This window comes from Sander vitreus, chromosome 4, assembly GCF_031162955.1.
Source record: "Sander vitreus isolate 19-12246 chromosome 4, sanVit1, whole genome shotgun sequence".
In the NCBI taxonomy this organism is placed as follows: domain Eukaryota; kingdom Metazoa; phylum Chordata; class Actinopteri; order Perciformes; family Percidae; genus Sander; species Sander vitreus.
In genome coordinates, this window is record NC_135858.1 from 7,274,238 (window position 1) to 7,302,172 (window position 27,935).

General features: G+C 41.9%; 1 protein-coding gene across 1 annotated transcript; it reads right to left on the bottom strand.

Annotated features, from left to right (window-relative positions):
* Positions 1-27,907, bottom strand: atxn7 (ataxin 7). Its single transcript, XM_078247932.1, has 13 exons — positions 27,759-27,907; positions 26,297-26,394; positions 21,729-21,941; positions 21,466-21,534; positions 15,126-15,230; positions 8,884-9,166; positions 5,891-6,219; positions 5,352-5,434; positions 4,853-5,133; positions 4,470-4,659; positions 4,239-4,360; positions 2,962-4,099; positions 1-1,058 (listed from the first exon to the last, which is right to left on the bottom strand). The coding sequence occupies exons 3-13, from the start codon at positions 21,931-21,933 to the stop codon at positions 1,041-1,043; spliced, it is 2,823 nt and encodes a 940-aa protein (XP_078104058.1). The 5' UTR covers positions 21,934-21,941; positions 26,297-26,394; positions 27,759-27,907; the 3' UTR covers positions 1-1,040.
* Between the last annotated feature and the right edge of the window lie 28 nt (positions 27,908-27,935).

Here is a 27,935-nt window from a genome sequence, read left to right on the forward strand (position 1 = left end):
AGAAAGTAGTTATTTAGTGCTGTTCACAGTTGGGGGGGTAGATCTACTGTGGCGATCATTTTGCACAATGAACAGATTTAGAAAATTGACAGGTGTCCTTAAGACCAAGTTATCTCTCCGACAAAGGATTCAATCGAATGGGCACATCAGGCGATCTTTTCACATTTGAAAGCACAACTGTCTTCACCGTGTCTACAAAGACTCTTGGTAGTTCAATGTAAAAAGCTCATAGGAAATCATAAAAAGGTAACACTTGCATAATTATTCTGGGTAATAAAGAATTGACCAGATCGTCCCTATGGGCTCCTCTCAGGCTACTGTGGGTAACCAGAGGTTACACAAACGTGTCGCCAGAGAGTCAGACTAACGAAAAGTGAAACAACAAGGTGATTGTGTGTTGTTTAAGGTGTTGCAAGTAACAGTTAGCTGCTTCTCCTGCTCTCCTTCCAAGGCTTCTGAGATCAGGCGCTGGGGGTGTAATTAAGTTGGAAATTCCAGTAGTCCAGCAGAATCTGCCATGAGAAAAATACTCGTACACGCACTCACTTTCACACACTCATTCTTTAACAAACAGAAGAGATCGGCTTGTTGTCTCCCAGTTGCTCAACGTCATGTCGGCTTGTTGCGGCAGCCCTTAACCTGAACCCAATGAGCTTTGAACCACAGCTCAAGAGACCCATGGCTGTTGCTATTGTTCCTACTACTTCAAGACAGGAAGACCTCTCAGAATACTGGGACGACACTTGTGTAGGGGGTCCTTGGCTCGCTCCTAAGACGAACTGGCACTCCACGCTTTACATACAATGCCATTGCACCACCCTTCGCCCCAACACACACACATGGCTTTGGGAGAAATAGTAAGGACCACATTGACTTCACTGGGCAGTCCAGATCATCTCCACCCTGAGGATTGTGGGAAGCTAAGAGTAAAGTGGGTTTGATTTTAGAAGGCCTCATGCAGTCCAGAGCAGTGTGTGGACTGCTCCGGACTACTTCCCCATCTGCATGCCGGTTCCATACACAGAGGCCGGACACCGCTGTCAGGGACGAGCCTTTGGCTGGGGGGAAAAAAGAGGGAAAAAAATGGTTAAGTAATCGGTCCGTATTCTAGTTCTCTGCTAAAATATTAAAGTGCTCATATTTTTGCTCATTTTCAGGTTCATAATTGTATTTAGAGGTTATATCAGAATAGGTTTACATGGTTTAATTTTCAAAAAACACCATATTTATATTTGTTGTACTGCACATTGCTGCAGCTCCTCTTGAGGCATCTCACTTCTGTTCCATCTTTGTTGGGAGTCGCACATGCACAGTAGCTAGGTAAGGACTACTAGCCAGTCAGAAGTAGAGTATGAGGGCGTGCCACGCTAGCAGCTAGGCGAGCATTATAACGTGTGTTACAAAGTGACGCACGTTCATCACGGAAGTAAAGGCTGGACTACAATAGAGCAGTTTGGAGCAGTTGGTGAACAGAGTTTTCTGTTGGCGATGGTAAGTCCCTTTGGGGTGGACTTTGGGCTTTTTCACTTTGTAAACCTATAATGCTCACAAAAAGATATATAACACAATAAAGGAAAGGGAAAAAGCCAAAAAGCACAATATGAGCACTTTAACTGCTTTAAAGTAACACATTCCAGGGAATTACAAAGGGTTAGAATAGTGGAATTAACCATTTTATCGTTCAATGTCTGAAAAGTTATGCTGGTAGAAAAACCTTAACCTCACTAAACAAAAGGTGTAGAAAGAGTACAACATTTATTTTAGTTAAAATCACGAAGGTTTCAAACGTCTCATAGCAAGTGCTGTTGTGGATGCCAATTTGTCTTAGGCCAGCTCCACACTACTACGTTTTTATTTTTACAAAGTGGAAGTGTTACTGAAAGGTATGTACGCCTACCTAAAGGCAGCTACACACCGGGCCGATAATCGGCCGTTGGACAGTCTGGCGAGGTCAGTGACTCGAGTCTGTTCGGTGTGTTCCGTGCCGTCGTCCGTTGGAGGAGTTGTCGGCCTTCATTTTAGCCAACTCACCTGGAAATGGCAAGCGGGATGACCGTGACTAAGCCTCTCAAAATCTGACGAAAATCTTTTAAACTGACCTTTGTCGATCTGAAATGAAGACAGATTCAGCAACTGCATGGCCTATTTCTCGCTTAAAATGTTTTCAGAAACACGTTTCGGTGAACTATTTTAGTATAATACGAGATCGTATTCTGAATGAGTCGCCATTAATGGCCGGTTGAAAAATCCAAAATCCAGAAGCAGCAGCCAGACCCACGTGACTCGTTCATCCAATCAGCTGCCGGTTTTCATTTTTTGGGTGACAATACAGATTAGCGCCGCCTGCTGTTATGGAGACGTATTACGTCTCGTCGCTTTGGTGTGTTCCGAGGCACTTTTTTGACCAACTCGGGGAGACTGATCAGTCCAACTGATTTTTCTGCCAACGGTCGGCCGTCTGATTGGTCTGTGACGGCCTTAACTGATACGACTGACTGATCATCGTTTCCAAAGGTCTCAGTTTCTGCCCATCCAGACTACAACGCAACCACGGAGTTTTCAAACTTAAACGGGGTCAGCAGTGCTTCCAAATGTCTCAGTTTTAGGGGCTCGGAAATGCGGGAGTAGTGTGGACGTGAGGCATAAACGTAGCAAAAGATATGCATTTTTTAACAAAAATGTATTAGTGTGGATGTAGCCTTAGAATACGGAAACAATCTTGGTTTTTCAGAGACCGATGAAAGAAATGCTGAATGAGAGATTGCGTTGAGCTACAGGATGGGACTTCATGACTTTGGGCAGCTAAGTTAACAGTTGTCCCAGCAAAACACAGCTGCAAAGTTGTGTCTTTAGGTTACATGCCAATTAGCAGTTTTTCTCAACTCCCTACCTGCATACAATACACTCACACACTCCACCTTTGAAATAAAAAAGCATCCCGATTGGTAGTACAAAACCCACCTGATGTAAATGGGAGTTGTTGGGTAGCCCTGGCGTCCCTGGAATGCTCCGCCCATGCTTCCCATGGATGTTGTTAATGGCAGGTGACTTGGCCACTTTGGGTCTACCTGGTCCAGGTCCCCCTCCGCCTCCTCCTCCACTATTAATGCCGCTGGAGGCAGGAGAGTTTTTGCGCTTCTTGCCCTCCAGGCGCCCATCTGCAGAGTGGTGGCTGAAGTTTGTATGGTGGTCAGATGCGAAAGAGGACTGGTGGTGGACAAAGGGTCCCAGGGAGAGGGTAGAGTCACTGCTGTTCATCACCACACTCATGCGCTTGATGGATTCTGCAGGGCTGCCCGAGGGAGGACCTCGTCCAGGCGGCCCTGAGGAGCCGCCTGCTGAACCTCCAGAAGGCTCCACCTTGAGGCTGAGTGAGTTGGTCCGCACAGTGGGGCCGCAGTTAAGACCCACACTGTGAACTCCGCTGTGGGAGGAAGATAATGACGATGAGGATGAAGGACCTAATGAGCCGTGGTGGTAGGTGCTCCCTGAGCTGCCGACATTTGCACAGTTCTTCTTGAAAGAGGAGGACGAGGAAGAGTAGTTGGCATTAGAAGAGGAGGATTCAGAGGGGCCATGGGACGAAGATAGAATTGAGCTGTTCTTTCTCTTCTTCCCCGAGCTGAAGCTAGTGTTGCTACTGTTACTGTTGGGTCCACTGCTGCCCCCACCAATGGAGTTTGGGATGACGGGTGTGGAGGAGCCAGAGGAGATCTCCTTAGGCCTGAAGGATGACGACGACTTGGTAGTGCTGCTGCTGGAAGAACGGGACTTAAGCGCCCGGCCTGAGGCTAGGGAAGGAGCTGAAGAAGATGAGGATGAGTGGGCTGAAGGCATCTGCGGCGACGAAGACACTTGTCGGGCCTGCGTAATGCCGTAGGCCGGGTGCTCAGCCCCGCCCTGTGGGGAGCTGCGGGCATTTAAGGTGGTCCCATAGGAGAGCACTGACTTGCCCTCGTAGGATTGGCTATAAGGAGTCTGGGGCAAGGTGGAAGGGGGGCCCAGGAAGCCTGAAGAGGGAGTGCTACCGTGAAAATTTGTGCTTGTCCTATGAGTAGGTGCAACAGAGGAGGAGTTCTCTAAGGCCAAGGGGATTTTCCTGCAACAAGGAATGATATCATTCTTTAGCTTTGACTTTTAATAAGTCAAGAATGGTCATGAAAGACAAGGAGGCTAATTATTATGTCCTATTTATTATGTCCTTTGGCCATAATGAAATCTGAGCTGGACAGACTTACTTCCACATCTGAGAGTTGACATGCTTGTCCATCATTGTGGTGAGGGCACATCGCACTCTGTCCCATCGCCGATCAAAGGAGTAACAGCCTCTCCCAAACAGTCGACTTCCGAATGTACAGAACTGGGAACAAAGAGGGGGTATCAATTTTCAGTAAATCAGTATACTAAATAGTACTTAACATTTCTGTGAAATCTGAAACAAATAAGGGTGATGGTAGGGGTGCACTTACAGCTGCCGGTCGAGGGTGATAACCTGAATAGTGACAGTCCAGTTTGTCAGCGCTGTCCTCCCGCTCCTCGTTCTCTCCCTCGTCACTGGAGGGTCGAGAAAACCCATCGGGGGTAGTTTGGGCATGGTGTGGTGACTCGTGGACTACTGCGGGGTCTCCGGGGGTACCACCTCCGTGACCGCTGTTTAGTCTGATGGACAGATAGTATGGCTGATAATTTATACCTTAAAATCCTAAAAACTGTTTTCAGAGAACCATACAAAAAAATTTCACCTCTCAAGATAAAGGCTAGTTTGTCAGGTGTCACAACACACACACACACACACACACACACACACACACACAAAAACGAAATGCAATAACAGATCTGGAGCAAGTCGTACCGTGGAAGACCAGGGCTGTGAAATTTGGGCTTGCTGAGAGGCAAAGGCTTAGTGGCGTCTGGGGCGGGGCCGTTGCCATGAGCGACCTGGTGGGCGTCATGGCCAGTGGCAAGGTGGGAGGAGGGGTGTGGGTCCCTGAGAGAGGGGTTTTGCTGGGAATGGGGTTGGTTGAGATCTCTGTCCTTGTCCCGCTCCCTTGCTTTGTTCTTGTGCTCCGCCAGCAATGTGTCAAAGCGCTTCCTCCGCCCTGGCACCGCCCTCCGCTGGCTTAAGGAATGTGTCTGGCGGGACATTAGAAAGGTCAAAGGTCAGAATTATTGTTTGGGAGGTGGGTCTGCTTGGGTTTCAGTCTAATGATGGGGCTTTTTTTTTTTACTCTGATTTGTACATGACGTATACAGCTCTGAAAAGCTTCAGATGATATGGCACACGTGTGATTCGTTTTAAATGATATACAATTTAGCCTGAATGCACAGCACAAAGCATAAAGACTGGTTACCTTGCAAGTTAGGGATCTTGTGCATGGTTTCCGAGCCGTTATATCCACAACGCCACAGTGGATATCTGCATTGAACTCACGCTCTTGAAGGCACAAGAGAGGAGTGAGGTGAGGGAGAAGAAAACTGTTACTTACATACATTGTGACAGATCACCTGCTCTGGTAACTTGCTTAACTGTAAGTTGTGTCATGTAACATATTTGCCGTAGATGCGCCTTCGCCTTTTAAACTGATGTATGTGACAGTGTGAAGAGTTGTTGATTACCAGCAAACTTTTATACCTGTGGTGTACATACTTTTGGGTAAATTGTGCCCTATACTTTATATATATATATATATATATATATATATATATATATATATATATATATATATATATATATATATATGTATGATACACAGAAATATGTTGTATGAGACAGTATCAAAATACTGTACATCATAGTCTGAACTGAATTCATGAATCAGACCTGACAGTACAACATATTGACAGCACAAAACTGGAACAGTAGTTTCCCTACAGTTCCCCTCCAACTGACCTGTCACTTTCTTGTTAATGTGGCGTCTGCTACTGGCACTGCTGCTGCTGTCCTGCTTCTTGTCTGACAGGACTGAGAGGTGGCCCTTGCCGTTGGGAATCTGACCCGGGGCCAGTAATGGAGGCTTTGGTATGGAGGGACAGTTAAGGCCTGGTTTAAGGGCTGATGATGAGGAGGTGGTGATAGTGGTAGTGTTGGAGCTCACAGTGATGCTAGAGGAGGATGTAGAGGAGGGTGAGGTGGTGGCAGGGGCAGATGGGGCCTGCACCAGCTTAACTGACGAGTCCACCCTGAGATGCATCTTCTCCACCTTGACAGCCGGGGTGAGGCTGGAAGAGAAGGTTACAGAGATGAAGAGGGCAGCAAGGAGGAAGCTGAGAGTTAGAAACACGGAGCCAGTGAGAAACGCATGGTAAGAGACAGATGTGCACGTATGGAGGGGGCTGGGAGGACAAAACATAAATCTATGATCCATCATTTATCAGACTCATCAGCGAACTAAAAATAAAAAATAAAAACAGGTCTCAAAATATATTTTTCTCTGGCAGATCCTGAACACAGATCCTGGTCGAAATAGAGATTTTGATAATAACTAGGCATGGGCTGGTTACCGGTTTCAGTGTGGTCAAGGACAGAACTGCAGTTTAGTAATCCGTCTTCCTGCCAGCGTGCAGTGTGTTTAAAAAATACAAGATATTACCAAGATATTTAAAAAAAAAAAAAAAAAAACTTTTAAAGTTGTAATTGCAATACCGTGAAACCGTGAGATTTTTGCTGAAGGTTATCAGACCGTCAGAATCGTATAACGGCCCATTTCTAAATGACACCATACTGCACTTACAACTCTTTTTCAGTTAGACTGCAGCCTGTCAAATGAGCAGAAACATTTCAAACACAAGTTGACTCATCAAAGGCTAGCCAGCGTTGAGAAAATATGATAATTGAAAAGAGAATAAATCTGAATAAAACTGTACAAGGTGATGTGAACACAAGCTTTAAGAATTGGGGGAGTTCAGAATTAAATATGGCAATGCATGTGCATAGATGTGTTATACATGCGGGTATAGATCAGTAAACTGGCCTAGATTATTGAAAAAATGACCAATTTAGCCCACATTTGTTAAGATATGACATTAGTGGTATATTTGACATTATTCAATAATATTCAAATGTAATTATAACATTTCAAAGCAGTGTTATATGTATTTATAACAGCTGCTGCAAAGTTGTGCATTTACTGTAACTGTTTGATAGTCACATCTGACAATGTTTTGCAATCAGACTGATGACCCCTGATGATACTACACTGTAGCTGCTTGAGCCAACATTAAAAAGGATAGGGTCACAATTTTTCAGGTCTGTCTAAAAATATGAGCCGGGTGCCTATATGTACATTATAGAGCTGTCAGTCTTCCTCTATAATACCATTCAAATTTCATTTGTTATTTTTTTTTAATAATATAATTCAAATAATATTCGAATATCAAATGCTCACTAGAGGGACTACCAACATCAGCCTGGCCTTGAAGGGGACCTACGTCACGGCGCATTGCATTTCTGGCACGCCGCTCTCCGTTTACATTATTTTCCACCACGCACACAACAACAAACACAAATCAACAGAGAACTCTGTAATGAAACATTATCTAACAAGTGTAGTGAAGCGGCTCTGTGGTAAAGGTTAACGGTGCTCGGTTAGCACAATGACATCATGTTAGAAAGCACAGCCGAAATGATTTGTCATAAAGTAACACTAGTGTTAGCCACGATGCTAACGGCATTGATAACTAAGCCAAACGGTGCCGTCACTACTATTTTAGTGATTTAAAAGCAACCTGTTTCTTGCAGATTGTCACATTACTGAGAATACAGCTGTTAGAAGGTAATATATGAAGTCGAAGCTAACTCTTGACAGTAGGGCAGCTAACATTAACAGCTGTCTCCATGAAGCTCCCAGCTAACCTCCTATAACTCGGGACGGAGTTAGGAAACCAGAACGAGCTAACTAATGATAATGTTAGCATTTTGGCTCAGTGGATGTCGATTTTAAAGTCATGTTAAAACTATTTCCCACCCTTCTTCTGATTTCCAGCCGCAGCCTGTCACTCCCCCCTGTACTAACGTTACTCGGCACGTTACGTTAGCTCACAATGCCTTGTGTTTCTCACTCCCGTAACTTATTGTTCATCAGACATGAGAAGAGGGAGATTAGCTAACGTTAGCCAACCTATTTATAAAAAATTTAAATGAAATCACATTCGAATAGTAATTTCAGCATTCAAATAGTATTGATTTTTTTACTATTCAAATTATATTCGACTTTCAGAATTCGTTCCAACAGCCCTAGTACACTGAAGCTGTTTTTGCTTGCTGTAATTGCTCCTCCTGTTCATATACTGGCCATTAAAAGATCCCTTCCTAATAGAGCTCCCACAACCCTAACAGATACTTCTTGAATGAGCTGATCACATCATGTCAATCTACAGTTAAAAGACACAATAATTTAAGTTTACCAATAGTTTTGAGGACTCAAATAGGGGACAAAAGAACTTGGGACTTGGACATCCCTACTTAGATCATTTTTGTACTGAAGATCTGCCACTGAGTTGGTCTTTTATAACAGTAAAATGGTACAGTCCCCTTCCTTATTTAAACTATAAAAATTATAGAGTGGTATTTCTTTCTCCACAAAGCTATCTTTGGCCAAATGTAAATGTACAGACAGCAGAGAGCATATTAACCAGGCAACAGCCAAAATTTCTTTTTTGTTACCTGGCCAAAACAACAAATCAACGTCAATTAACTACAGCCGAGTACATTTGGAGGCAGCAGTTGTATTACAGCCAGTGAAATAAACATATCTGGCTTAAAACTTTAAATCACTATTTTGATATAAAAATGATTAATTGCTCAGCACTAGTTCTGGTGTATATCAACAAATTGCACAACCCTGAAAACACACTATACTGCAAACGTTACACAGTGAAACTTACATCTTGTCCAGCTGGGGCGTCCTGAAGGGTGCAAAGGGGGTTCTTCGCTGAATGCCTGGCTTCTCTTTGGCTGTTTTGAGGAGTTTAGGATTGGAGGAGGAGGACGCTGAAGAGGAGGATAAGCTGGATCCAGTGGTGGAGGGTCGGCTAAGAATGCCTCCACTCGCCACTCCAGCTACAGAGCCCGAGGCCAGCCCAGACCCAAGACCGCTGCTCCGGTTCCTGCCCAACACAGGGAAGGGCGAGGTGGAGGCTGGCTTGCTGGCCGCACTGTGTCTTCTCTCTGGAGCGACAATATAAACCAGGCTGGCATTAAAACATAATAGTTAACTCATTAAGATGAGGTCGGCCGGTAACAATCATGGAAAAGGAGAACGGTGAAAGTTGACTTTTTTTTAAATCAAGCAGCAAAGAAGTTGTAGCATCAACATCGCAACCTCCTGCGATGTGACTATCGCGCATGCGCACATCGCGATGTAGACGATGAAACAAAATATCGTGCAGCCCTAGTGACCACTTGTGATCGGATCTCACTTCCCCGCTCTAAATGCAAAAAACACACACTCGTTGCCATTTGCATATGGGCTGGATGTGTGCGAGCGAAGAAACCTGCGATGACTAGTGAAAAAGCGCTGGCCACAGTCTGTCTTTGTGCTCAAGGACGGAACCTTTCTGTGCCATGGCGTTATGTGTACATTTTATGAACCTTAAAATAAGTGTCTACCACAGGTAGCTTCTAACTAAATCTGTGGTTTTAAGTTTAATTTCTGCTTTATTTTATGTTTCATGTTTGCTTATAGGAGTCGTGTTAAGTTACTGCTTTTAAATAACACATTTTTATTGTGGAATTATAACCATTCCAATATTTTACAGCCGCTGCTTTGACCGCTCAGGCTCCCCAGCTTCTAAATAGCAACAGCAGACCTTACGACGCAAGAACAGGAATGTCTGTAGTAATATCCTGCATATTTGTGAATTGGGGGGCATTTTATGAAACAAAAAAATAGGGTAATTGTATACAAGGTGGGGCACACAGCTTCTGACAGCCGGGGATATAAGAGCAGGTAGCTCCGGAACAAAAACACAGATACATCCCCGACAATATGATGATAACATCAAAAACACGCGATTCACTCTCAGTGGTTTCTATGACAATCAGAAATACTTAGAGTGAGTATGTAATTCAGCTTACAGTTAGGTAGGCGGCCCTTAATGTGGCCCAGGACACATTCCCATACACACTGCTATAAGAAGTGGCCCACACCACATTCAAATATGGTCTGAGTGATCGGATCTCAACGAGCCCTGGGTGCATTCACACCTGTACTTAGAGATGTCCACTTGTGAATGGCTCACAGATGGATTTTAATACCAGGTGGAAATGGGCCCTTTAACAGACTAATGTATATGGGTAAATGTGGCAATAATTAGGCCGGAAGTCAGAAGAAAAGGAAATAAACATGGGGACATAGAAATCTGACAGTAGTCAGAAGGTTACCTCGACAATAAATAAGCAGCATTCGTGATTCATGCCAACTTAGCCTGAAATAGAAGCAGCCAACAGGTCTAAGAACAGCTACTGTGCAAACTGATAAAAGGCAGTATGACAGCAGAAAAGGTTAGGATGATATGGAGATGTAAATAGAAAGACAGAAATAGAAGAAAGAAAACATTGTGCTTGCATCCAAAACTAAATAGCTTTTCCTCTTAAAAAAAAAAAATGTAAACGTTGGTCTCTTGCATGTGCACCCACAATCATCATAGATGGGTTTTGGTTTTCAAAGGAAGCTCTTGCTATTTTTAGTAACAGCATACAACAATGAAATAGCACTCTCAAAATAATTTCATTGACATTACAGATAAAGTTCCACAACAGAGACACATTTTGTAGAGTCTAGAGTCTACCAACTGCCACGCCAAAAACTACCCAAGAAAAAGGCAGCAACCTCATGAAGGCTTTTTTTTAAATTTTATTTAGAAGATACTGCAACGAGCACCAAAGTCTTAAACGTTGGCCAGGCAGCGGCTCCCTAACATATATACTGGGCCCCCTGGGGTCATACAGACAGACACTACTACTACTCTGACCATATGTGGGGGAGGGAGGGAGGGAGAGAGAGAGAGAGAGAGAGAGAGAGATGTTCACTGATGAGCTCAGAAGAAACAGGCGACTGAAGGTTAACTTTACCCTCTTCTTGTCAACACTGACACATGAGCAAAACTGCAAACAATGAAAAAAAAACAACCACCTAACAGCAAACATACAGCAATGTATGTATGTATGAATGTAAGAGAATACAGCTTCAGGAGCGCCTACAGGTTTTCACAGAAAGACTCTGTCTGCAGTTGCTAACGTGGTGAGCTGTGGGCCTGGTTAGCTAACCTTTTACTGGGCTAACTGCTTGGTCTAGCAGGGCACCGGGCCATAGGCCAAAGCTAAGTCTCAGCAGGTGATCTGCAAACAAGCTTGTTGCTGTAAAAACAATAGATGGGATGCTAACACACATGCACGCACAGAGCTGCCACTCCCTATTTCGCTCAGTCCCCAACACACACAGAAACACACACCTTCAAACTGTTTAGCCTTCTTCCAATTTCCTTGTTGAAAACGTGTTCTTAAGAGTGCCTTCTTCTCACTTAAGGGGCCTCTCTCTATACACCCAATCACAACACACTGCGTGTATCTTCCCTCACTCTACTTAGCAGCCTTTGTTTCGATTCCTCCTGCCCTCCCTCCTTCCCCTGCTGTCTTGTCCTGTCCCGGTCACAGTCAACAGCACACACTGCACACAAACTCACACCAGGAAACCTCAGCGTGACACTCAGTGCTCTGTCCACAAAGCACTAACATTGAGAAAAGAGAGCCAACACCAGCGGCAGAATAAAAGAGTAGTCAAGAAAAATGTGTGTGTGTGTGTGGGGTGGGGACAGCAGACACAAGATATAGGAGGAGTCTTGATATCCTCTCTCCTCTTTTACACTGTCAAACAGTTGGCTCAGTGCTAAGGGGAATCCCTGACTGTGGGAATGAGAGAAAAACCTTAACGTACAAGTGTGATGGCCTTGTGGCCGGGTTAGCTCAGTTGGTAGAGCAGACGCACATACATAGAGGTTTACTCCTCAACGCAGCGGCCGCAGGTTCGACTCCGACCTGTGGCCCTTTGCTGCATGTCATTCCCTTCTTTCATGTCTTCATATGTGCTGTGAAATTAAAGGCATACTATGTAACTTTCCCCTCTTCGGTCCCCCTACAGGTTGCCTTTACAGGCCTAAAATGCCCACAAAAATAATAAATAAATAAATAAATAAATATATATATGATGGCCTTACTACCATCTCCACAAGCAAGCCGCTGCATGGCCTGGCCTCTGTAAACTATTTGTATTACAATAATAGCCCTGTTCATCTAGTCAAAATAACAAATACACTATGATTAGTTTACTTGCTATCCAAGCTCAAGGTGCATGATCCAAAACTGTGTGCTAAAATCATATTGAGACCATCTCAATGGTGCTGAGATCAGTGCCCTTGCCCCATGTTAACGCCACGTGGGGTCTTCCAATAACGACACCAGAGGAACAAGACCGGAGGAAAATCCCAGCAAGAGCACTCCCACTCTGAATGACCACGTATAGAAGCATAGCCACAGAATTTCACTTAGATGTAGACTGTTCCTGTGTGGAGCTGAAAGGATTAGTCAATCGACAGAAAATGAATCACCAACTCTTCTAATAATCGTTTCAGTAATCTATCAAACAAAAAACTAACAACAAATAACATTTTCTCAACAGGATTGGTACTTTTCTCTGTTTTATATTGTTGTACATGGGAAATCTTTGGTCTCCCGGACAGAAAAAGAAGAAAAAAAAACGAGACATCTGCTGACCTCACATTTCCTCACATTGTCTGGACTAAGGATTCATCGAAAAGATAACCATCTGATTAATCAATAATGCAAATTATTATTAGATGTAGCTCTATTGCGGTGCTTGCAACTCCTACTTGAATGGAAATCTAGGGAGGCACCATTAACTGCTCATGCAGCAATTGGTATTATTTGATTTACACAATGATTCGGTAGCATACAGGTGATTAATACTTTTAGATTATTAGAGCTGCATCAGTCTATCAGATTTTAGATCACATTATGCACAGTCTGCATTCACAATACCACCTTGTTAAAAGATGTACGGCGGCCACCTGCTGTGATGTCAGCCCTGTTTTACTTCCTTGGCAGTGTAATGCCCTCTGATGTTTGTCTACTTATCATTCAACTCATCTGTGATAATCCTAAATAATAGTCTGGCCTAGACGTGTTTGTATCAGTCTATACTGTTTAGCAGTGTGGGAGGAGCCCTCTCTTTGAATATTGTTGATGCAGTAGCAAGGCAAGTTCCTCTAGGATGTGCCCATCTCCCTCTTGTGGCTGACCTTGACAACTGTAATTGCTGACACTTCATGGGGAAGGCACACCATTGACATACACATTTAGGACAAAAAAAATAAATACCCAAATTAAAAGGAAGAGAATACTATCAAATGCGTGATTCAGATGCTGCGAGGGAGTGTAGTGATGGTACAAAAACTGGTGCTAATACTGATTGAAGATTTCTCACATGAGCAGACTAACAATGCCTGTCCTCTTATATTGACTTGATTGACAAAGACTATTATACATTATAACTTCAAACAACCAGCCCTACATCACAGGGCATGGTAGGTGTCACTCTAACAAACAGCCTTCCTTATAATTTCAAGCAAATGAGAGAGAACAGCTTATTTATTTTAGTGACTGTGGGCCTGCCGTGCACTCTGTCAAGTTTAAAGACATCCACAGTGATGCAGTCACTCTATTCACAGATCTATAATTCATCCATTTACTTAAGCACTGCAGTCAAAGACCCAGCTTAACTATTAAGCAGTGACAATCCACCCACTGAAATGCTCACACACATCCCTAAAGTGTTAACAGAACCAGAAATCTGATCTGAGATGCAAGTGTTAAAAAATAAAAAAGTACATTGCTGGGAAGACCCGAGAGAGCCACATCAAATATTAACAGGGGAAATGTAAACACACACAAGTGAGACAGTGATTGAGTTAATTAAATAAATAAATAAATAAATTAGGGCTGTCAAAATAACGCGTTCATTTCGATTAATTAATCTGAGAAAAAAATAACGCGTTAAAAAAATTTATGCAGATTAATCCATTCCATTGACGCTGGTACAGACTAAAAATCTAAGTTTACCGATATGTCACGCTTCTGATGCTCTCTAAAGTTAGGACATTACAGGAAACACAAAACCCCATGCACGGACGTTAGTTGGTCATTAATACTCAACAGTAGCTAACTAGCTTCACCGCTAGCTAGTAGCCGGATTAAAACACTCACGCCACAATGCTGGACAGCTAACGCGAAATCGTGGGGAAGTGTGACTGGGTTATAGAGGATTCAACACCGATGTAATAACTGCAGCTGCCGCCGGAAAACAACAATAGATGGTGCGTTCAATGAAACTGGTAACTACAGCTCAGGCATTAAGGCACAAGTTATTGTAAATGTCCTTTCCTATCTGGTTGTTGTTTTTGTCGTTAAACAGCAATTTACTAGTGAAATATGTTATTATTGTTATACATTATTATTAAATCATTTAATTTTGATATATGGCCTTAGCAATAAACAAGCCGTTCTTTAATGTCACCAACTGTTGTTTAGTACCCTTTTTTTTTCTTTTCTTTTTTTACTTTCTTAAAAAGTATATCGGTTCAGGCACCGTTAATTATAAAAGCGATTAATTTCGATTAATCAATCACAGAGTATGTAATTAATTAGATTAAATTTTTTAATCGATTGACAGCCCTAAAATAAATACATAAATCAAAGTCTGTGGTGTCCCATCTTGGGTTACTGTGTGGAGAAGGAAAAGTGGTGAGGGAATACAAAAGGGCAGAGGGAGAAGTGATGCAACAAGAGTGTGTTTGTGTGTGAAATATCACTACCAGCCTTGAGGTGGTATCTGGTTACTTCCTTCTTCATTGATCTACTGCCTCTACTGTCTACGTTCACTCCCCCTTCTTGTGTGTGGTTATCTATAAAATTCAGAAACTCCTAAAAGCTATCTCTGCATGGTGTTGACATTAGCGATGACTCTGAATATATGCATATTCATGTGTGTGTGTGTGTGTGTGTGTGTATGTGTGTGTGTGTGTGTGTGTGCGCGCACGTGCATGACACTTACCGTAGTGTGCTTGGAAGGCTTGGGGCTTGACTACCTGGCCGCAGTGGCTGCACATCACCAGGTAGAAGTCGTCCTGTGCAGGACACTGGCCAAATATGGGCATGTCTGTTCACAGGGAAGGAATCAACCAGATGGGCACAAGTCAAGGAGAGGCAAACAAAATAGACCTACGATCACTTGGTGCTCCAGTTGGCAGCAGACTCTGACTCTACATTGAAACGGCCATCATTTGTTGTCATAACACTGTAATAGCTCATGATAGGGTAACTCCAGTTTGATCGCATAATCTTTGTTGCTTAAATCAAGAAGGAAAATTGGTCACATTCTGGCTAAGATTTGGGACACACACACACACACACACACACCCCCCCTAAGTTAACCAAGTTAAGACTATAAAAACCTGAAGCGCTCACTTAAAGCAAACTGACACAAAGTGAACAAATCACCAAAGCAAAGTTTGCACAAGCAAATGCATCTCACTCCCAAGTGCGAGTCTTCCCTCATCATAGGGAACGTCCTAATGAAAGAAGCAGGAAAAGGGCCGAGACAGCAATCCAAAAGGTTACACACTGTCAAAAAATGAACGTCTCTCGAGGATCACATGGTATAGATCTCAATAGGTTTTTCCCCTAATGGTTCCTGTGTTGTTCTTGTACTGGGCAACTTCTCCCATCTCTTTTACGCTCCCAATGTTAGCAGGCTTAATCTAAAAGATTCTGGCACATCACAACTCTATGAAGAGTCGCCAAAACTTGGGTCTTGTATTTCAATTCATAATGAATATCTCTATTCATTTTAAACCAGTCTTCTTATTTCAAATTCATGTCTTACAATTTGTCAGCCTAAAATGTGTGCACACTGCATTTAAATGATACAAAAGAATTTAAAAAAAATCTCTCTCTATAAATATATAAAAAGCTGCAACACTTTGTCGATTATTGGTGAATAGAATAATAATTGGCAACTTTTGATAAATTAATTGTTGGAGTGATTCTGTTTCATGTGATAGTAAACTGAATAACAAAATTTGAACTCCAATTTGAATCAACTTGGCCTACAGGAAATTGTGATAGACATTTCTCTTTGTTTTCCTCGGACATTTTACAGACTAACAAATGTTTAACCGAAGTTCAAAACAGAGATGTTGGGTTTCATCTGTCAAGTTATAAGAGATGCATGTCACAGTGAGATGTAAAGACATGTTTAAAGTCCATAACATTAAAATATTCCAATTCAGTCATGAGGTCACGTTCCTAATGAGTTGGGACTCATCTGAAACCTCCTCTCCTAAAGCCAGCTCATGCTTAACACAAGAAGACATAAGGTAACAATTAAAATGTGGGGACACACACACACACACACACACACACACACACACACACACACACCTAAAAACTCTTGACAACTCCTTGCAGTGCATCTGTCTGGATTAACTGAAATGAAGAGAAAATGGAAGAAATGGCTGATTTCATCAGGATGTAAAGATGGGAATTTTCCTGTAGTGCCACTAAGGCAGTGCAACTTTCAGGCACACGGTCATAAAAAAGCCTAAGAACCATAAGTTCCAAGGTACACGAATAACATGGCTGCAGCTCCAGCATCTCTAGCCACCAAATTGTAAGAACCAAGTCTCACACTTCACAAGACACTCTAAGGCAAATCAGAGGGAAGTGCCGCTCCTCACCAGAATGTGATCAAAATTTACCCTGGCACACAAAACCAAAAACCATCTAATTAAGGAGGCTAATTGAGAGACTGCCTGGGGCGTTATGATGAGATGAGCAGAAGACAAGACAAGAGGAGAGAAGTGGAGCTCCTCTTCAATATGTACTCCACCAGGGCCGTCAAGGGCTCTCGAAACATCTTTGGACGATTCTGGAAGGGATGAGGGCTATTAAGCAAAGACCATGTAAAGAGCCTACCTGGCGAGGTTCCCTCTCAAGATCAGCAGCAGTCTTGTGTGGATGAATTGACAAGCCTGATGCTACATAATGTGTGTCAAATGTCTGAAGCCACTCTGCTAAGTGTCTCCTTTAACAGTGAAAGACTTATTTTCACAGCGGCTGGCACCAAGGAAAGAAAGGCCAATGTCTTCACTTAATGGACAAAGGCATGTAAATTATATAAAACTTTAGTAGGGAAGCATGCCACTGACGTGTCTGAATACTATGCAGAGAGAACAAGTGCAGAAATGTGATGTGGATGGCAGTACTCACACACTGGTCACCCATTGCCATCCATTACAGCAGTCGTTAGAAGCTGGCTGAGTTCTGGGTAACTTTTCAGTTTTTATTCAACTCTATGAGTTATTCTCCTGTACTACTAGCAAATTAAAGTTGTAATAACAGAGCACACATATTTGCTAAATCAATAACTTCCCATTTGCAGTATTCTCCATTAAAACTCCACCTTCTCTCAGATCCTTTACTGAAACAGGCCAAGAGCTGTGGAGTCCAACAGGCCAACCGCATTTCCTTGCTGGATCAATAGCGAGGTCAAACGAAAACTCATTCCCAAACTGCTGCTGTTGTTCACTTGGAGCGTTTTTCAAAACGGATTGCTCAACTATAAAAAAGGAGCCTGGCTAGATCGCCTCCTCACTCTGCATTCAACGCACTGGCACCGACTGAACTGTACCGCTGAAATGGCCTGACTTGAAAAGTGGTCCAACGCCACTGTGTCTAACCAATTCTCAATCTCCATTTTCTTCTTGTGCAAGGAGGAGACAAAAAAGGATAGAGTGAGAAAGGAAGTCACCGTGGAGGAGAAAGAGGAGACAGAATGACCAAGCGAAGCCAAGAAAGGAGCGTGGAGGGGAAAAAAACACAGAGAAAAAGAGAGCAGAGAATCAGGCCGAGGCGTCAGCAAGACAAAGCGAGAGTGAGCAGAGGACCTGCGCTGGAGGAGGAGAAAGGGAGCCTGTGAGCACGAGACAGAGTAAGAGAATGAAGAGTCCAGTTAATCTCAGCATCCTCATCCATGGCAGTGATGAATGATCTAGGTGGAACAGTAGCAGCTCTGGCTGCCTCTGAGCAGAACACAAGCTGGCTGAATCTGACCTGTGGCTGACACTGGCACTACATTTCCCAGCTTCCCTGACTGTGATAGTGCCACTGAAAAATGTACAAAAGGCAAGGCAGACGATGAGTGGATTTATCATTATTTGCCATAAATTTTTACAATGTGCTAATCACCTGTGTGTATTAGAATGTGCGTTAGAATGTCGGTTACACCACAGGAGGAATCTGGTGGTGAGTCATGGCGGAGAGGTAGTCATGCACTTGTAATACCCCTACTAGACACACACACACACACACAAAATAACATTCTATGAACACATACTTCTGCTGCGAGCAGCATGTGTTGATCAGCCCCATGACACAAACAACCAACACTAACAGACACTGCTGCATGATCAAGTGACCAAACCATTCAGTCTCTCTGCCTTCCTGTGAAAATGCTTTTTCTGACCTGGAGATCTTATCCACTTATAAGCAGCGTTTCTTTAGCACAAAGCAGACAACATCTCTTTAGGTGAGCCGCCATCTCAGTGTCTGCAGTGCAATGTATTTCACACTATTTTAAATATTATGTATGAAATAGGAAAGCTCTATTTTTGTTGTTATTGGGAACCTCTGTGACATGCTGTTGACATTGTGCAATGTTCTTAGGGTATGCACACAGACCACATTGTTGACCAATGCAAATGCAACATTAGATAAGTGCCCTGTCAAGTAGCCTGCAATCGACTTTCCTTTTCAGCAACACGTTAACAAAATAAAATAAAAAGACTAAATCTGGACACACTGATGACATCATAAGTGTGGGCCAAAATCATGCGACCAAAGGGGAATGTGCCATCTTTTCTGATGATCACTCCTCATTGACACATTCAGACAGAAATAGAAACATTCCAACACACGTGTGCCTCCAAAATGTGTTCTATATTACAAATCACCAAAGCCTGAAAACTGTCAAATTCAGTGACAATAATTCACACCACAGTGATCGCTTTGCTGTTGGCTGTAGAATTAAATTGAGTGTCAGAAGATGATCCTTGAGGTTTTTGCTTAATTAGCGCCAAATTAGCCTCTTTCCGACCAAGTAGTTACAGGAACGTAGTTATAGGAACAGTCCACTTCTAAACAGTTCTAACTACTCTCCCCCAAAACCGGTTTTTCCATTTGCATTCGCACTGGCCAAGTGGACATAGGAACTGACCTTTTGTCATTGTAACACAGCCATCTAACCACCACATGCGGGAAAGGGAAAAAGAAAAGACCCTGCCCTGAAGTAGGAGCTGAAAGAGTTACAGGAACTGCGGCCAGAGGAACTTAATAATCCCCAAAATGGTCCAGTCGGAACAGGAGGAAAAAATGGTTCTAGGAATGTTATGTTCTAGGAACTGCAAAAATCCCTCCAGTCGGAAAGCGGCTATTATATACACAAATACATTTTCAGAACAGAAAACAACAGAGGACATTTATTTTCCCTCTACACTTAGTTCAAAGAAAAGGACAAATGTAAATGTTGGTGTCCTAGTAGTTGCGATGACCGTCCCATACCTGTCATTAAACTTCATTAAAGCTTTAGTGCGTAACTTTTTTGTAATAATTAACGTCAGTTACATTCAAGCACCTTGCCAAATGAGTTGATACAAAGCTAATTAAGACTATCAGCTCCACACAAATCTCTCTGTATTTCTCAGCATGGTTGTGTTTAGAAATTGGTGTCGTCGTCCTGCGACTTTCGTGTGCAGAAACTCGAGTGAAGATAATGACCTCTTCTGAAGAGTCCATCATGTTTTTTAATCCTCCGTGTCCTCCTTGGCTACTAGCAACTGTGTGGAGGAGGGGTGGGGGTGAAGCGCCATCACGGAAGGCTTGTGTCATGCGGATGCACTGACAGAATTGTTGTCATTACGTACAATTCATTATGGGGGAGACAGAAACTACGCACTATAGCTTTAAGCTAAGCTTAAAACTACAATCACTGTATCACACAAATTTGCTCATCATTATTTCATTAAATTCTGAGTTAAATGAACAGGTTTTCAACTCATCCTGTCAACTTGCTTATTCTGATGTCTTAGTGATTTTCTTACTGGAAAATGGTGCATGTTTGTTTCTTGTTATACCAATTTACCTTTTTAGTGATTCTAAATCCAGGCCTGCCAGCAGAGTAAATAAGTTAATGCTAAACAAGGTGTTTGTTTAGCTCAAACTGCCCTGAAACATCACTCTGTGGCTCAGAAGCCAGATGATGCGCATTTCTGACATTGTGGGTTTTATTACCTAGCCTATGTCAAATGATGTCCTTTCTCTTTATTCTGCCACCAATGACTGAATCGTCCCCGTTATTGCCCGTTAAATTAGACAAACCTACAATATGTTTGAGATTCAGAGAGAAATCCTGCCATAGCCTGAGATCACAGTTACTAACAGGATCATAATCAGGATCCTATTTTTGTTATTAATGGTGATGGCAGACTTATAAAGTTTACATGTATCAGGCCTGAATAATTTACATGACATGCTGGTTAGTGAGCACGTGCTTCAAAATACATTAAAAGGTTATCCTAAATTTAGCATTTATTTCCATTTGATCACAAGATTTGTCAAAATATGTGGTGACGAAGACATTACTGTTGGTTATTTTGTGTAGCTGGTGAAATAGGAGCAAGCCATATCGTAACTGCATACCATTTAAATAAAACTATGACTAAGAGAGGGCTTTCAACCAAAAGTCCCAATCGCTGTTTCAACAGTGACATTTCCATCTGGGGTTCTTGTATTGAAAAACCATACACGTTTCTACTAATTAACTTTCTAAATGTTCAAAACCTTAAAATTCTTAAAGCAACAAACCTTGTTGTTTTAAGAGACACGTGAAATATGGTGGATGGTTGCATATGTAAAATGGCAGAAATATGGATAATGAACAAAGTCCATTAAGTGTATTCCCCAAACAGAAAATGGTATTGTTTTTACTATATTTGGGCCTATACCCAAGTACAGCGAGTCTAAGTTGTTAACAGTTAAGTTATTTTAAGGACAGATGTAAATGTCAACTGCCACTGGAATAACAGACACGTTTCACTTATTGTATCCGGTTGGTTGTCCAGTCAATCCATGAAGGGCATGATATACAGTAGATTTACATGTTGGCCAAACGACGCGTGTGAAGTGTTTGAATCAATGTGTTGTGTTGTGTGTGTGTGTGTGTGTGTGTGTGTGTGTGTGTGTGTGTGTGTGTGTGTGTGTATGTGTATGTGTATATGTGTGCAAACCTCCAGAACCAAAATACACCTTTGGCCCAAGAGAAGAAAAAAAACACTCACCTTCTCTGCACAAACGCATGGCTTCTCGATTTTTCCCGAAGTCTTTTAAACTTTCCTCCGATTCAGCACCTGAAAATGAGGCGATCCGACACATAGACAAATAAATAGTTGCACTTGCTTGCCTGCTCGTGCTGTTGCTACCAGTAGCGTTTCTTCATATTCCACCAAAAACTGCATGCAATCGGCCAAAAAACGGACAGGACTGGCAACTGTCGCGCTCTACCTCGCTCCCTCGCGCACATTCGGGACGCTGGGGAACTCACCGTCGTTGCCGTGGAGTTTGGCGGCGTCGACCCAGTTGCTCCAAGGCTGTCCCAGCATTATTTCTGGACTAGGCAAGGATCTCCGCTCCGCAACAGTCGCCATTGCTGTGGAGCCTTCTCTCCGCTGGATCTGCTGCTGCTTCAGCTGCTGCCTGGCCGCTCGGCGCTGCTCCCCCCTGACGTCATCCTCGGCCCTTTCCGACATTCTTTCCGCTACAATGTAACAACACGAGAGTCAGCATTGGTCGTGTTCGGGATAGGAGGACTTTTTCACTGATTGACACGGGCAAACGTGTGTTGTTTCACCGCACCCGCCCCTCAAAAAAGGAAGAACATCTGTGTGTGTGGTCACTTGACAAGCAACAAGTACAAAGCTTATATAAAATATACTGAATTGTCTGGCAGTTCATCTGAGGGGTTATGGGTCCCTGGCTAGTTAGCTTTCTGTATAGCTAACTCTGGTACAGAGCTTGAACTGTGCATGGCCCCTGACAAATAAACAAATAAAATAAATTCAAAAAATAGATATATTATAGGCAACATGCCATGCTCAACAACTTGGCTTCATGGTTAATGTTAAATCTTGACTATTTAAGTGCTCATATTATGCTCATTTTCAGGTTAATAACGGTATTAAGAGGTTATAAGAGAAAAGGTTTACATGGTTTAAAAAACACCATATTTTGTTGTACTGCACATTGCTGCAGCTCCTCTTTTCACCCTGTGTGTTGAGCTCTCTGTTTTAGCTACAGAGTGAGACATCTCACTTCTGTTCCATCTTTGTTGGGAGTCGCACATGCGCAGTAGCTAGGTAAGGACTACTACCCAGTCAGAAGCAGAGTATGAGGGCGTGCCACGCTAGCAGCTAGGCGAGCATTATAACGTGTGTTACAAAGTGACGCACGTTCATCACGGAAGTAAAGGCTGGACTACAGTGGAGCTGTTTGGAGCAGTTGGTGAACAGAGTTTTCTGTTGGAGGTGGTAAGTCCCTTTGGGGTGGACTTTAGGCTTTTTCACTTTATAAACCTATAACATTCACAAAAAAGATATATAACACAATAAAGGAAAAGGAAAAAGCCAAAAAGCATAATATGAGCACTTTAAATATGACATACACATGCATACGCTCTGGTTCACTCTGGTTACACAGCAATATGTAGTAGTTTTATACAAGTTATATAAACACTAAATTAGATCCATAACAGACTTTTCAGGAGTGTAAAGACAGACTTATCCACAGCCAAGTTGTCTTTACTTTCACTTTCAAAATGAAATGTTTGTGATGTACCCCAATGATGCAGATATTCAACTGACAAAAGCTGCCAAGCAAGAAAACAAGAAATGGAGGCTCTTTAAGATGTCTTGCCACAGACAACATTTAGTATAGAGACTGTTGATTCTTGTGAAGGCAAAGTAATACACTCACTGACTTAACTTAAAAAAGGCACAAACATGTCTTGTCTTCATCTTACGTCCACCTATTTTATATAAATGATGTAGTGGTTGATTATGTAACCATTCATCTTTTCTATTTCAAATCAAAAAATCTTAATACATGTGTAAGTTTGACATAAAAACAAGGCCAGTTCAAACTGTCTTCTACCCTGTTTTTTTTCTGATATCAAATGAAAACAATCCTCCTATCAAATGGCAGAAAAGATGACTGTATTCCCATGTGGCGTACCTGAAGAGCCTTGAGCAAAAATGACCTCGGTCATCTGTTGCTAATTTCAAGTGTATAGTTCAAAACTTGGCTTAGTCTTAAGACAAACACTAAATATACAGAAATACAAATTAATAAGTTTGTCCTGAAGCTGCTGACAGTGTCTTACAGGTTTTATTTACTTTAGTCTTTATTTATTGCACATGCATACGCCTCAGTCACAAATTGATCCATTGTATCAAAGTGTTCCAAAAGATATGAACACTCCAGAGTCCACTTTTGACTTAGAGATATGTACCTTATGAGGTTGTTGCATTTCAGAACTCAGCCTTTCTAATGTAAACTGGCTACTTTAAGAACTGTTGAAATTGTCAAACTGTAGAAAAACATGGACTTAGCGTCTGACATCTGACTTTGACATTATTCATAGGTTTCCGGAAGGGCCAACAAATCTAAAACTGGCACACAGGGTTAAACCTGAGTAGAATACAGTATATTACATTAAGGTTACCTGGATGATCAATACAATTTCACTGTACTTCTTTAATATTTATATGGATACCTACAACAACTGGGTGAGCAGGCATAACAAGTATGATGCTACAGTAGATGCTGTTGCTGTAGTTTGAGGGTGACACCACGTGAAAATAGATTTCAACTTTTAGTGCCTTGTTCTTTTGAAAAATATTATACAGATAAAATTTGCATTACGTTCAGCAAACAGTGTGTCAGCACATAATACTCTACATATCAACAAGTAGATTTCCCCCGCTGCGTTGTATTTATCAGATGAACGTGCCTGCCCTCCCTCCATGCTGCCAGTGCCTGGAGCTCCTCATTCAGCCGCCGGCAAAAAGTTAACCGGATGCCGGCGGGGCTGAGATCACTGGTCACTTTGCGGGATCCTCGCGCTCCCCTCACATGCTCTGATGCAGATCAATATTCCTACAAACTCGGCCTCTTAATGACAACACTGGAATAAAGATACACATTTCGACTAGCCTATATATGCTATAAAGCATAGACTACTACAGGAATAAATGCATTTGAAACATTTATTTAGGAACTATTTTATAACAACTGAGATTTAATTATCCCTAGCCCTAATTACCAGTCCATTAATTGCCCACACCTAGCAAAACATTTAAGACATATTGATGCCTTGGGGCACCCAGGTAGCTCACCTGGTTGAGAATGCGCCCCATGTGCCAAGGCCAACTCTGCAGCGGCCAGATTACAATTAAAGGCAAAAAGAGCCCAAAAAAAGAATCCTAAAAAAACCAAAACATATTGATGCCTTAATACTAGTCCATTTTTATTACTAGCAGTGACTTTGTCAGAAGGTTTTTTTTTTTTTAAACCATCGCAAACTGTTCAAATTACAGTATTTCCTCAATAGCCCCTTTTAGACATGCACGGTAATCTCACACAAGGCATTTTTGTGAGATCTTCTGATAATATACTATTAATAACAAAATAAAGACCCCTGTCAAATATTAGGCAGTCCAATACAAAAGGCTGTAATTACATTATGTCTTTGTTGTATTGGGTTACATATATTTAAAAAGGTATCTGTAATATTTATAGTCTAAAAAACAGGTTGAATAAACAAACACTGTACCTCACCTTCAATATATGCAACCCAATACAGCACCAGCAGAAAATGTAGCCTCAATAAGCAACACACTGTTGCTGTAGCCGCAACAAAAACCGAATATAATGAATATGTTACCATTTGTGAAAATAAATTACATTCATCTCTATGTTGTCAACACCAAGTACACACATTCTCAGAATTTTCTAGTGAGAAATGAATTTTTGACAGTAGTTTAAAATTCTGCATTTTAATGCAATCCTGCCCCTTGTCTACTTAGATGTTGTGAGGCCAATTGTGTCATAACCCAAATAATAGCTCGCTGAGATCAGCACCTGCCTACGGCGTCAAAGGTTCTGAGTTCCAGCCCTTGGTGTTGCAAGATGATCATACAATTCTTATAATATAAATGACAAAGAACACACATTCTAAGATTTACTAGTGATTCATTGATTTTTGACAGTATTTTAAAATCCTGCATTTGCATTGTAATTTCATTGACCCGGATTGACTTAATAAAATTAATTACAGACCTTACTAGACAAAGTACACAAATTCTCAGAATTTTTATGATTAATGAATTTCTGAGTCCTGAGGTTGTGAGTTCAAGACCCCAGTATTACATCTTATACATAATCAGCCATTGTGCTTTGGACACCTTCCCTGCGTGTTTTAGATGTTTATCAGCATCAACACACCTGTCTGAAATGATCAGCTCATTAATTCGTCTCATAGCTTAACATGCCACTGTGTACTCTGGCATTATGCTTTGGCGATTGGGTTTGGGGACACATGGTTTCTTACCGGAGCTGTAGCTCAACAAGGTTGATACTGGTTTTCAGAGCAAGAGGTCATGGGTTCAAATCCCCCTACGCACCACTCACCAACCCACACTTAAACATTAGGCCTGTTTCTTGGGCCTACTCAACAGATAAGCAGGAATGTCTCTGTTTGGCACTTCTGCTAACAGAATCTTAGTTTATTTGCCATTTACCTCCTCTTCTCTATCTATCGCCTTTTTCTTTTCCTGCTCAAAATCCTCGGCCCCCGACCATCACTGCTAAAGTTAAGCTAAAATTTAACTTTTGGTTTCTGATATCCAGAAACAAACGTTGTGTATGTTTAAATTAGCCTGAAGAAAATAAAAAGTAAGTGGGCCTTCTGGAAAACAATTGAACTCCAATATGTTTTATTGTAAGCGACTACTGTAGACATCTGTAAGCTATACAACTACTTATGATTATTGTCCAGCTAAAAAAAACAGTTATTGTCAATAGAATGTAGAATAATGAGTACCTGTGAGATCTTACCTTGGCAAAATAAGAAAAAAGGAAGTTATTTTAACTCAATCAGACGATCCTCATCAGTTTTGGTGATTGTTGGCCGCCACACACACAGGAGAGGAAGTCTGGAGACACACACACAGACAAGAATGCAGAGAAGACGAGTCAGTATCAAGTTCTTTGTTCTGCTGTTTCTTGATATTAAATTATAGGAAAGATAACACTGGGCATTGTTGTGGACTTCTTCAATATGCTCTAATCCAATCCATGTTACGCCATCCCTAACCACCCTCTCCAGCCCCATTTAAACACTGAGATTGTATCATGTTCTGATTGTTTTAGTTGTCTTAACTGATGCAAGACACATTGTAAAATATTCAAAGAGGTAGCAAATGCAAAACTATAACAAACACAAAACCATACAATTTCATCGGTTGTGTAGCCTATACATTACAACCACTTACTTTTTGTTTAAATTTGCATAATACCTCAAAGGTTGTTTGTCAAAGGTTTCGCTGTTGCCTATTAAATATTTTTGCTGTAGCATATTAAAGCGCAGGACCAAATCAACTTATAATTTCAAACTCGGCTTCATTTCTTAAGTTAGTGAATAGTTCTTACTTGTGAACACACATTTTCCCATAATCAGTGTGAATTAACTGTTAATAATTTAGAAATATGCTACAAGGACTAGAAATTCCTTTGTATGATAGTGCTCAGTTTAAACAAAGTGTATTAGTAAAATCATAGAAACAAAATGGGTAAATGAACTAATTTTGCACAACCATAATATATGATCATATTATCCAGATACAATTCCACTGAGAGTCAACACAAGATCATACTGAAAAGTCACCCAGCCAGTTACACATTTCTACATGCACTAACTATTACTGACATCAGAGTGAATGTATCAACACTGTAACATTGTTCTTCCAAACAGTCTTCTATATTACAATATAAACATGTCAGTATGAATCCAATCGTGGTTTGGGCTCTACAAAGACAGTATATCAAAAGGCCATGATTGACAAAAGATATAATTATGTAATTTACTTAGAAACTAAGTACTTGTCATTGACAAGTAGGTTAGGTGCACAACTTGACAGAACAACTCTGTTAGCTAGCTGACATTAGCTAGCAGAGACCAACAAGAGCAAGCACTTTTACTGGCTAGCGTTGCTTCCCCCTCTACTACACACGTATTCACTTTTTTTTAATGGAAAAGACAAAGTAAACGTTAATCGTATATACGACATGTGAAAAAGACACAATGTCTATCAGGAGTTATGTCATGAAAACAGGCTCCATTTAGTGTGGGTCTGTGACTGGTGCAAACGTTACTAGAGAGCAGTGGTGGCTACATTAGCCTGCTAGTTGAAGCCTGTAGCCAGCCATGACTAGCGTTAGCGAGGAAGCTGGCAGGAGCTTGACCAGACAGCAGAAGTCATTAGCAGTCGTCACGGATCGACAACAAATTCACTCTTACCAAGCCTCTGGAGGCTGTAGGCGTAAACGTGACACCAAGCAGATATATATCAACTGGATGCACTGGGCGAAAGAGACAGAAGACGGTGGGAAAGAGCGAGTGCAGTGCTCAGCCTCTGTGGAGGTCTTCACCTGGTGCTTCCATGTCTGTTTACCAGACTGCATTCTGGGACAGAGA